The 11,241-nt window shown below is 42.8% G+C and overlaps 1 protein-coding gene across 5 annotated transcripts in view; it reads left to right on the top strand.

Moving 5' to 3' along the window:
- The first annotated feature begins 809 nt into the window (after positions 1 to 809).
- The window catches only part of KANSL3 (KAT8 regulatory NSL complex subunit 3), a 31,242-nt gene continuing 20,810 nt past the window's right edge, over positions 810 to 11,241 (top strand). For 2 of the 5 annotated variants that reach the window (XM_060250832.1, XM_060250830.1), the window contains exons 1-11: positions 810 to 981; positions 1,997 to 2,283; positions 2,851 to 3,021; positions 4,102 to 4,192; positions 4,443 to 4,628; positions 5,640 to 5,762; positions 6,270 to 6,386; positions 7,029 to 7,130; positions 7,300 to 7,371; positions 8,912 to 8,986; positions 10,932 to 11,089. In XM_060250832.1, the coding sequence (XP_060106815.1) occupies positions 2,066 to 2,283; positions 2,851 to 3,021; positions 4,102 to 4,192; positions 4,443 to 4,628; positions 5,640 to 5,762; positions 6,270 to 6,386; positions 7,029 to 7,130; positions 7,300 to 7,371; positions 8,912 to 8,986; positions 10,932 to 11,089 (1,313 nt within the window). In that variant the 5' untranslated portion in view covers positions 810 to 981; positions 1,997 to 2,065. The remainder of the gene's footprint in view (positions 982 to 1,996; positions 2,284 to 2,850; positions 3,022 to 4,101; positions 4,193 to 4,442; positions 4,629 to 5,639; positions 5,763 to 6,269; positions 6,387 to 7,028; positions 7,131 to 7,299; positions 7,372 to 8,911; positions 8,987 to 10,931; positions 11,090 to 11,241) is intronic. The other 3 variants (XM_060250829.1, XM_060250827.1, XM_060250831.1) reach the window with 2 other exon arrangements.

The raw sequence follows: 11,241 nt of genomic DNA, 5'->3' as shown, positions 1-11,241 counted from the left end.
AACTAGAATGATGTTTACATGTTAAAAAGTAAATTAGGTGGACAAGAACATCACTATTCAAAGTATTTCTCTTTTAGTTGTACTGGCATACTCAAATAGGGATATGGACTGTTTTTATCTCATTACACATACCAAACCCATCTTCCACTATATTTTAATGTATCTTTCTTCTAATGGCAAACTATATGCATGTTACATGTTAAAAGATAAATTAGTTGGATGGGAAAAACATTTGCGAAAGAAATGCCCTCATTTTGGCTCAGGCTTATAACAATAGAGTGATAAACAGACATTTTTACATGTTACTGTTTTATTGGTTTCTCACGCTTATGCTACCCAGATCAAAGGTTTGCTCAATTTGTCAATTTTACTATGCTGTCATTGGATTTTAAATTTGTACCATTTTGCATTCTAAACCACTGCCTACCAGCTATATGTAGCTCTGCTCACTGTACCTGATTCCTCGTCTGATGAAGTGTGCTTAGAGCACACGAAAGCTTACATTCTGAATAAAACTTTGTTGGTCTTAAAGACGTCACTTGACTCCTACTTTGTAATACAGGCGGCAGTCTTCGAGCATGATCCCGCTGGCGCTCTGCAGCGAAGCGCTTCTCTTTTCCCTACTATCTGTGTCCCTATTCGTTTCCCGTGGTGCTGGAGGACAAGCCTCCGTTCCTCTTCAGCCACTTTTCCTCGCAAATTGCCTGCCGGCTGTTTCCCCCTGAGCTTTTAGAGCCCGTTCCAGGATTTTAGCAGCCACAGCTTGTAGGCGACTACAGTCAGAAAGCTGAGCATGCGCACTGCGCTAGACCGTCTGAGGCCTGGCCCGCCTGCGGGTGGCGTCGACAGGCTCCGGGATCGAGCGAAAGGCGCGGGTGAGAGGGCTGTTGGGGCGTGGCGCTCTGTACGTGCTCAGTGGTACCTCCGCTTCGTGAGGATTGGAGAAGCGCGGTCGCTCCATACAGCGCCACCTCAGCCTGGGTACGGAGGCAGTTCTTCTCTCTCCCTCTATCTTGAGCTCCTCTTCTCCCAGTCCGGGTCCCAGGAGGTGGCAGCGGGCCCTGGTCTCGGAGGGCGCCGGCTTCGTGGCAGGGCAGAGGCGGGCCGCGCAATCCTTCACCGTGAGGGCTAAAAAAGGAGACGAGCTTCCAGCCTCTGTTAGCAAAGCCTTGAGGCCGCTTTGTTGTCTTCGTCGTTCGTGCTGCAGTCTCGCTTTTCCCTCCTTCGTCCACTGCGTAAAGGCGTCGCAGCTCGGAGAGGCTTAACTGAGCAGCGCGTTGTTTCAGCCTGTCCTTTTGCCTGGCCCCAAACTCGTGCCGATGCATCTTGTTCTGACGTTTCGTGAGGGAGATGAGCGGAGGAGATTTTGGGTTGGCCTGGGCGGGTGTTTCTTTGGGGCTTAATTTGACTGTTGGGTTATTTTTGGAAAGGCAACGAGATGCTTCCTGAGGGTGTAGGTCAGGGGTGGCCAAAGTTGCTTCACATAAGAGCTACATAAAATAAAAGCCAGATGTTTGAGAGCCACAGAATGCATTTAAAGTTGTTTTCTTTCCACCACCACCCTATTTATTTGCCTTCCTTCCTTCTCTCAAACATCAGATGTTCATGTCTTGTGCCCCACATGTCTGAGAGCAGGAAGGAAGGCAAATAAATAGGGGAGAGAGAGGTGGAAAGAAAGCAACTTTAAATGCATTATCCAAGCCACCAGCTGGCTTGGCTTGGAAAATGATTGAAAGAGAAATGCCTTCTCCAAGCCAGCTGACAGGGTGATGGGGGCTTCGAGAGCCACACAATACGTGTGAAAGAGCCACAGTTTGGCCACACCTGGTGTAAGTCCTGATTTTGCTGTAGTGACTGGCTGAGATATGGGTGGTTGGATGTGCTACTTGCGAGTATTTTCTGGACCATGTTTGTGGCTGAACTTGCCAGGGTGGTTTCGTATGTAGGGAGAGCTTACCTTTCTGTGTCACTTACCTGTGCTCCTTTTTCCATCCAGAGCAGCAATGAAGAGGGGGTATAAGAGTCATTCGTGCTGGCGTTAGCAGCAGAGGTGTCTGATTGAAACATGTCTTATCGAAGCAACGAACGGGACTTCCAGAACTCAGCTCGGAGAATGGGGACCTCTCTGCTTTTTCAGCTGTCGGTCCATGAACGAGAACTGGACTTGGTCTTCCTGGATCACAGTTATGCTAAGCCCTGGAGTGCTCATCCTGATGCTAGCAACGCCCGTCCAACTCGTTTGCTCTTTGTCACTCCCAGGAGGCATCAGGATAGTAGTGCAGTGTGAGTTTGGCTTTTCATGAGAGTTGTGTTGAAGGCTTTATGCATGTATTGTAATTTCATTAGCTCGTGTCTCCCCTTAGCCTCTGTGTGTGCTTTAAAATGGAGTTACAGGACCAGAGCTTATTGTAGAGCAGTAGTATCCACTCTAGGGCTCACAGAGTCTCATTTTCAGAAGAGCTACATTTCCTTACATCTCTGGCATGAAGCCTGCACCTCATGGAGGCTTGAAGCTTATCTGTACATCTGGTGATAGTGGTTCATGTTGGAAATAACAGGCTAACCATGAGCACACTGGGTGAGGTCCTTGTCCACTTTCCTGAAATTTGGGTCAGATGCCACATTGGGGAACAGTGCTTAGTAGAGCCTTAAGTGGCATTTTGAGGAGCCACATGTGGCTGCTGAACCACTGAGTGAGTATCACTGTTCTAGAGGCCCTTCTGTGATAAATTGGACCCATAGCCTTTTGTGTACATACAACTTACGTGGAGTGTTTTTATCTCCCTACTGATTTAATTAGAATGATAAAGGGGGGAGCGTGTTCCTTAAAACTTCTGTATCTCCTTTCAGTGAGGCAGATGTTCCCATTGATGTAGAAACAGTGACACCTACACCTGTGCCACTCTATGACAACCAGAAAGCCCGCACTGTGATGAATGAGTGTGAGCGTCATGTGATTTTTGCCCGCACAGATACAGATACTCCTCCTCCACCTGATGACTGGGAGGAACATATGAACAGGTACTAGATCATATTAAGCTGCAGATCATATTATATGTTGTGATGCTATTTATTTGCATGTAGATTTTCTTGCTTTTTGAGTACAGATATAACTTGGGGTCAGGCAATATTAAGATTTTGTCATTTGACTTTGGATTCCAGAGCACAGGTAGTACAATCTGATGCTTTTCTGGTAATTTTTTGTTAGCTTTAGTAATTGATATAGTTATGGGAAATATCTGCAAAATAAGCAGATGTGTGGAATATTTGTTCTTGCATTCTTATGCAGTGGAATCTTTGCCTTGTTCATCATGGTCAAGTGGTCTAAAAATTAACTTGACTATATTAGCGGCTGGGAAACAAAGCATGGGTCATGGTATTTAGTGAGAAATCCAGTAGCTTTTAAATTCATTTTAAAGAACAAATTTCTGTCTGTCAGATCTTGCAAACGTGCTGTAAGTTTCCAAGTGCCAATCTGTATTTACAGTCAGGAAGTATTCTGCGAGTTATATAAAACATTCAAATATATAAATGCATAATTTGTATACATGTTACCAGTCTTAAATTTGGGATTTTAGAATTCTACATCCCCTTGATATATTTGTAAAATACTGTAACAGTAATATTAAAAACCAAAAATTGCGCATTAGATTTTTTAGACCCAATTATAATATCACAGAACAGTGAATGCAACCAAACATGATTTTTTTCTACATAAAAGTTACATCCATGCAGGACATTTCCTTGTGTGAAGTGTATTTTAACTGTCTACTTACAGTAATCAGTCAATAGCAAACTGATGGAGCCAGATAAGCCACTTTTGGCTACTTCATAATGGAGCACTCATCATAACTGATGGTGGGTATGCAGTTGTACACATTGGGAAATCATTACTTGAGTCCTTATGCAAGAGATTTGTGATTGTTGTATATATGGGTTGTTGTTTTTTTAAGTTTTTGAGTTTACGTTAAAAACCATGTGCTATAGGCCTTTCTACCAGATACTGCTTGTATTCTGAACAAAGGGTTAGGAACTTGTAAAGTGGGTTCCACCCGTTGTTGATTTGGAAGCTGAACTGCTAACTGGCTTTGTGCTTTCTAGGTCAGGTTGGACTGTGGCCCAGAACAAGCTGTTCAATAAAATCCTGAAAGCCTTGCAGTCTGACAGGCTGGCTCGGTTAGCCAATGAAGGGGTAAGGGCATCCTCTTTCTCCCTCTGTTTTGGCCTGTGTTAGCTTTTTTTCCCCTAGTCTAAACATCCGGTTGCTCTGCTCTATTTAGTGAAGGTCCTTCTGCACATTCCCCTTGTAGTTCTGTGGTATTGAGAAGCTCTGCTTCTGCCCATAAGTCTAAGGATGATATAACCAGACCTCCTCTGTAACTGTATTCTGGGCTGGCATGCTTTATTCGACTGATGTCACTGTGTGTGTTTGTTTTCTGAAGGCTTGCAATGAGCCAGTGCTAAGGAGGATAGCAGTGGACAAATGTGCTCGACGGGTCCGCCAGGCTCTGGCAAGCATCAGTTGGGATACCAAGTTGATCCAGTGGCTTCACTCAACTCTGGTGGAGACCCTCAGCTTGCCTATGCTTGCTGCTTACCTGGATGCTTTACAGACTCTTAAGGGAAAGGTGATTAGTATAAGTTCAAAAACTATATGTCGCTTTTCTTGATTGTCCTTTGTCCTTTCTTGGTTTCTTCTGCAGGGAAATGCATATCTATTTTGCTATGAGTTTAGGGAAAGCATGTTGCATGCAGAGTTGTGATTTAAATTATGACTGAACCATAGTTGAAGGTGCAGTACCCAGGATTGGGCTTTTCCTTTTGCAGTAGTATGAGAAATTGTCCTAACCCATTAAGTGCATGTTCAACAATAGTGAGTTGATTCTAGTCCAACCCCCAAATGGTCCTCTGTGACATGGCTTGCATATGACATCTTTTTTCTTTTCATAGACAGCTTCAAGAGGGGATTGGGTAAACATATGCAGCAGAGGTCCATCAGTGGCTATTAGCCACAGTGTATTGTTGGAACTCTCTGTCTGGGGCAGTGATGCTCTGTATTCTTGGTGCTTGGGGGGGGGGGCACAATGGGAGGGCTTTTAGTGTCCTGGCCCCACTGATGGACCTCCTGATGGCACCTGGGTTTTTTGGCCACTGTGTGACACAGTGTGTTGGACTGGATGGACCAGTGGTCTGATCCGTCATAGCTTCTCTTATGTTCTTATATGTGGGAGAGTGAGATGCCAGAGCCTTGATATGATAGAACAGATTAGAGCTTCAGACTGCAGGTGGTGGATTTCAGTTTCGGGATTACAACAGAACTCCATATAAATGGGAAGCAAGAACAACACAGAGAAAAGTTCTAACCACACTCTGCTTGCTGTGCTGATTTTCTGTTTGCAGGGTTTTTTAAATCTAGGGATAGATCCAAGTTGTGGTCCTCCACCTTCAATCTGAAACTGTACTGTTCATCTTGCTGCCTCATTCTGCTGCATGTCTAAATCAAGCCTATTTTTTCATTTGGCAGAGTATTAAAATGCCGTACATTGGTAAAGAATGCAGGGAGAGAATAGATAATAAAATAAAGGCAGTAATAAATGCATGTGTTAATGAAGTCCATAACATCTTTTTGTTGGTTTCAGATTCCCACCCTGATAGATCGGATGCTATTGTCATCTTCTGCAAAAACAGGCGCTGAAGCTCTGTCCCTTTTGCTGAAGAGACCGTGGGACCCGGCTGTGGGTGTCCTTTCACATAACAAACCAGTAAGTCCATAGTGTGTGCCTTCAGCAAGCAAGCTGGGGGGTGGGGGGGTGGGGGCTGAGTTATTTTGATGTTTGTTTTTCTGGAACTCCATTGTGATGAATATACCCTGTTCATGCAAGCTGTATAGTTGTTCCTGGGTAAACTCATCACTTAAGACATTTTTTAATCCCTGGTGATCCAAGGCATTCAACAATTTCCATAATGGGGCAGTGTTATTCAGCAGCATTTTCCATAATGGGGCAGTGTTTTTGTTTTTTCTTTCCTTAGATAAATGGCCTGGAATCCTTGTATAAACTGGCTAAGCGTTTTACTAATGCTTAAATATCTTATTAAATTATTCACAAAAAAATTAATAAATACCTTTTGCATGTGCCTTGTCTGACTTCTCTGGCTTCAGGAATTTCTGTTAAGTTTTTTTTTTCCAGGGGCTGGAACATGGTTAAATAAGCAGCTCTTGCAATTTGTCCTTGAACTTTAGGTTTACTTTAATTTATTTGTTTTTCAAGAGCAAGCTGCCTGGTTCTCCCCTGATCCTGCTGGCATCTTCTGGACCTTCCAATTCATTGTTTCCTACTTCTCGTCGGCATCGATTCTGGCAATCCCAGCTCTCTTGTTTGGGAAAGGTTTGTGTAATTGCATTACTGCCTGCTGCTCCTGGTGGTTTGTATGGAGCTTTTCTGTACAGTTCTGTAGCATACTTTGGTTTTCCTGTCAGCAGAACTTGAGGAGCAGAGCAGTCTTTACTACTCTGTCCCTTCTAGGATTAGGTTTGATTCAAAGCAAGTGGAAAATAACCATTTGTCATAGCAGTAGTCCTGTTATCTACCCACCATGTTCTTGGGCATGCCCTCATCAGGTAGCAGGTGGATGAGATGCTGTGTTTTGCTGGCAATCTGTAATGGATGTAAGGCAAGAAATGTTAGAGCTGGGAAACTAACTCTTGGATCTCATGTCTGAGCATAAGAGACACATCTGCTTCTCTGTGTTTATGAAATTCTCAGGCACAGTCATAATTCATTTTGCAAGTTGAGACTCCATCCATAGAAAATACTTTTGTGGATAAATGCTTTGATTTTTTTGCTTATGGTAATAAATCCTTTTCTACGCCTTCAGTACAAACTAAATATCTTGATTTTGTAGTCTACTGACAAAAATTTTAATGTACATTTTAATGTATGTTTTCTTATTTGTCTGCTGTAAAGCTTGAAAATAAACATTTGAGTTATTAAAAAACCCTGTATGCTTCCTTTTTTGATGCCTTGCAGGTGATCCCAGTTGCTACCCATTTGATGAATAACGGCAGTGGTGTTGGAGTGTTGCAGTGCCTCGAACACATGATTGGTGCTGTGAGAGGCAAAGTATTAGAAGTAAGAACAGGTGTTTTCATTGGAATACCTGGTGCTACTGAATGGATATTTATGGAGTAAAAACCCAAATGCTTTCAGTTCAGTTATGTTTGTGTGGCTTTTTCTGAACCCTGGACCAGATTGATACCTGCATCTCTGTTAACTTTCCTTTTTTTCTATCTCTCCCCAGATCCACAGCCATTTCTCCCACAAGCCAATCATCCTGATTGGCTGGAACACAGGAGCCTTGGTGGCTTCTCATGTAAGTAATTCTTCTTGTCACTATCCTAATAATGCTGCAACTGTGTACAGCACTAGCAAGTAGTGTGTTAGTGCAGTTCTGAACACAGAAACCATGTATTTCCTGGTGAAGGGTTTTAAAAAAACCCGGCCTTGCTACACTTGAGTATATTAGTCTTGAAATCTGCCCTTGTAGAATTTGCCTGCATATTGAATTGCATGGATCGTGAAGTGAGAGGCAGAATTAGAAGCTCCTGGTTATCCGTGGCATTATTGGCTAGTAGACTTAGTCTACATAATGGGAGTACTTTGTGTTTTGCCTCACAGCTGAGTTTTGAGAGCAGACTAGATGAAGAGCTGAACACATATTGAAGAAGACCCCTTTTAACATAGAGTTACTTTTAAAGCTAATACTGTTGTAACACATTTCATAATAAGTAGCAGTTTGTTTTCGTTCACGTAGAGGTGTGCAGAAGTGTATACAAGCAGAAGATGGTCAATTAAAAAGTACTTTAATCCAGCAGAGCATTACTTTCTTACTTTCCCTCTCTAGCTCCAACCTGTAATCTTCCCTGAAATGCTGCTCCTGGGGAATGGGGACTCCCCCTCCCCCCCCGGAATGGCATTCAGAAGATGGAATTTTGGTCTACAACAGTGGGGAATTCACACTCCTTGAACAAAACCCTTCCATCCATGCAACACTCCACTGGATCCAACCCACTGCCTGCCTTTCTTGCTTTATTTTTCTCAGGGCAAAACGCAAAAAGAATCTTTTATCCTGTACCTGTGTTCTTTCATTGCCTACAAGAAAAATGGTTTTGCAGCTGGATAATTTCCTGGTCCCCTGGCAAGTCTGAATGTTCAAGTGTTGCTAGACATTAATAGGTGGGAGAAAAAAATAGGTGGCCCTGGGCAAGGACACCATGGGGACTATAAATAAACTTTACAGAAGATAATGTTGGGGTTCAGACACCTGTTTAGATGGGAGGCAGTTAAGTTTCCTGAGTACATTACTGTAGTCAGAGCTGTTGCTCAAGGATGTTGATGCAGTCATCAACATACCTCTTACTGTATCTGTTTTGTGTCTTAACAGCAACAATGAGCATCAAAAAGGGAGGAATGTTTAACAGTTTTAACTTAGTAAAGGCAGAAGCCAAGCCTTGGGCTCTTTTGGCCCTTGCTGGAGGGAAATGATTTCCTGGCTTCCTGTCTATTATGTGTGGTGATCCAGCCACATCCCTTACCTTATTCAAGAGTAAGCCCTTGCTCACAAGCATGCCTTTACTTAAGCAGGCTATTTTTGATGAGGAGGCCATCTCTGGCTCAAGGGGATTAGGCAGCTGTCTGCTGACTACATACATGGCTTTCTTCCATCATCACTTCCCTCCATGTGATATTAATGGTTCTGGAAGACAAGGATGCCCTTTTGAATCTTCATATCATCATACTTCTGTTTGTTGAACTGAACAGTTTTGGTCCTGAACTCAAATCCAGTACCTACAACTGAGCTATACAGTCTTGCAGTGTTGCTAGGTGATGACTCTTTCTCCCTGTACTTTTAGGTTTCAGTGCTTGAGGAGGTCACTGCAGTTGTGTGCCTTGGATTTCCTCTCATAACAGTGGATGGGCCCAGAGGGGTAAGAATGAAATAGAGTAGACCAGTTTTTTAAAAAGATGGCTGCTAATCTGAACTATGCTGGTGTGTAAGAGATACAGTTGGGTGAGGTTCCATACTTGCGCATTTTAATCATAATATTTTCTGTGTCTTATCTACACGTAATTGGAATACCTGATACTTAACCAGAGTGTTTTGCTTGTTTATTCCCATTGTCCCTTCAAATGCAGGTATGGATATCAGCACACCTAGTGAGGAATGCGACAAAAAGCACCTTTCTTTGGAGTAGGAAGTCATTTTGAAGATGGTAGCTCCTTCTGTTGGACTTTGGAGACAGGGCTATACTTTTTTACACTTCCTATTTGCTCTAGTATAGAAAGCCCCTCTTATATCTGGCTGTTTATTACGGTATCTTAAGTACAGAGGGGTTTTTTAGGGTTCTGTAGATTTCAGAGTCTGTGAAACAGTATTTCAGCTTTTTCACCCCCCCTTCCTGTTCTTGGGGGTAGAACACTTTTCAAAATTAAGAACATACAATTAAATACTAAAAAGAAGATTCAGCATTATCTGGAGTTGCAAGGAGACAGCATCCTTGGTGGCAGATGATTTTTTTGCATGACAGCCCAGATACGGAGCATGCAGGATTTTCTGGGTTTGTTATCTGGAAGCCCCTCAGACTGTTCTCTCAGAGCTGAAACCACAGAAGGGAGCTGTGACACACTTTTTTACTCAGAATCCCTACCACCCTCCACAACCTCTGTCCCACAGGGTTATGGTTACAGGTCAGGCAGCCACAGTTCACCTATCTTCCCTCTTTTAAAATATATAGAGAGCTGTGACCATTTCACATACCAGGTCCCCTTTCTCACTCACAGAGACACCACCAAGTATTCATATTCTAATATGTATTTATATAGGGAAAGTATTCATATTTTAATATGTATTTATATATAGCTTATGTATATCCTTTTCTTGAGACAATAAACAACCAGCCCACAGGGTTAAACAAACAAGTTAACATTTATGGTTTGAACATCATACTTGAAAATCAAGTAGAGGTTACAAAGTTTCTTCTCAGTTGAACTTTTTGAACTGTTATGCTATTCAGGCATTTGGGATTCTTTGTTACAAGCTCACCTTTTTCTGGTCAATGGTGAGCTCCTTTTTGGCCATATGCTTCACTGCGCTAATGGTTTTCTAGCTGTTTTCTCCGCTCCATTAATGGCTTTTCCCAACAGTTCTGCTTACCAATGTTGTGTTAGCTCCCAGTGGTCACTTTTAGGGAGAGTGGAACCTAACCCATCCATCATGGGCCATGTTCCTGCACAGCAAACAGAAGGGATGGTAGAGTGCTTCCCTGAGAACCTTGCTTTAATGCTTTTTAAAATAATACGCTGTTGGTGCACACTTGTAGTGATTAAGAGTGGCATGCCTTCTGCCTCACTTTGCATGCAGACTGGAAGGAGCAGCCGTACAGTATACAGCTAGGCAAGATCAGCCATAAAGAAGATGCCTTTTTTAGCACAAGCAGGTTCATAGACACCCCGCTCCACATACACACACACACAGAGGCTCTCCTTTGTCTTCTCTTCAGAAGTGATGTGGTCTGAGATCTCTCTTCTGTTTTGTATCTTGTTACCTTTTCTGTCATTCACAGAGAGTATCTCCTGTTTTTTGTGTTAAATAAGCAAAAACAGGTCAGCATCTTTGTTCTCAGTGGGATTTTATTAGTGTTCTTTAGTATTTTCTTCTAACTTTTCAGCTTTTCTTGAACTGGAAAGGGCTTCTTCCACCAGAACAGTTAAAAATACATTTAGCTGTGTCTCCTGATTCTAACTGAAGGAGCTGCTCTCATCAGCACATCTTCCTTATGACCAAAAAGAAGGAATACTCATGCTAAGTCCTGTGTTCGGTCCCAGCATTGTCTAAAACAACCAAGGTCTAAAATAGATTGTTTTGGGTTGCAGGATGTGGATGATCCCCTTCTGGACATGAAAACTCCAGTCCTTTTTGTGATTGGTCAGAACTCCCTTCAGTGTAACAGTGAAGCAATGGAAGATTTCCGAGAGAAGCTTCGGGCTGAAAACAGCCTTGTTGTGGTTGGAGGTGCTGATGATAATCTCAGGTGTGTTCAGCCAGGGGGATATTACTGGTAACCTCAGCAGTGAGGTCAGGGCTTCATTCTGAAATGAAAATGTTTGGACCTGCAAATCAAATGAAGCTCTACTTACCATTGATATCTATGGACATAAGAAGTGTAGGCTATCTAGCCTGTCT

Source organism: Heteronotia binoei, chromosome 12 (genome assembly GCF_032191835.1).
Source record: "Heteronotia binoei isolate CCM8104 ecotype False Entrance Well chromosome 12, APGP_CSIRO_Hbin_v1, whole genome shotgun sequence".
Taxonomy (NCBI): domain Eukaryota; kingdom Metazoa; phylum Chordata; class Lepidosauria; order Squamata; family Gekkonidae; genus Heteronotia; species Heteronotia binoei.
Note: the sequence above shows the minus strand (reverse complement) of the source record. Positions and strands in the feature narration are given on the sequence as shown.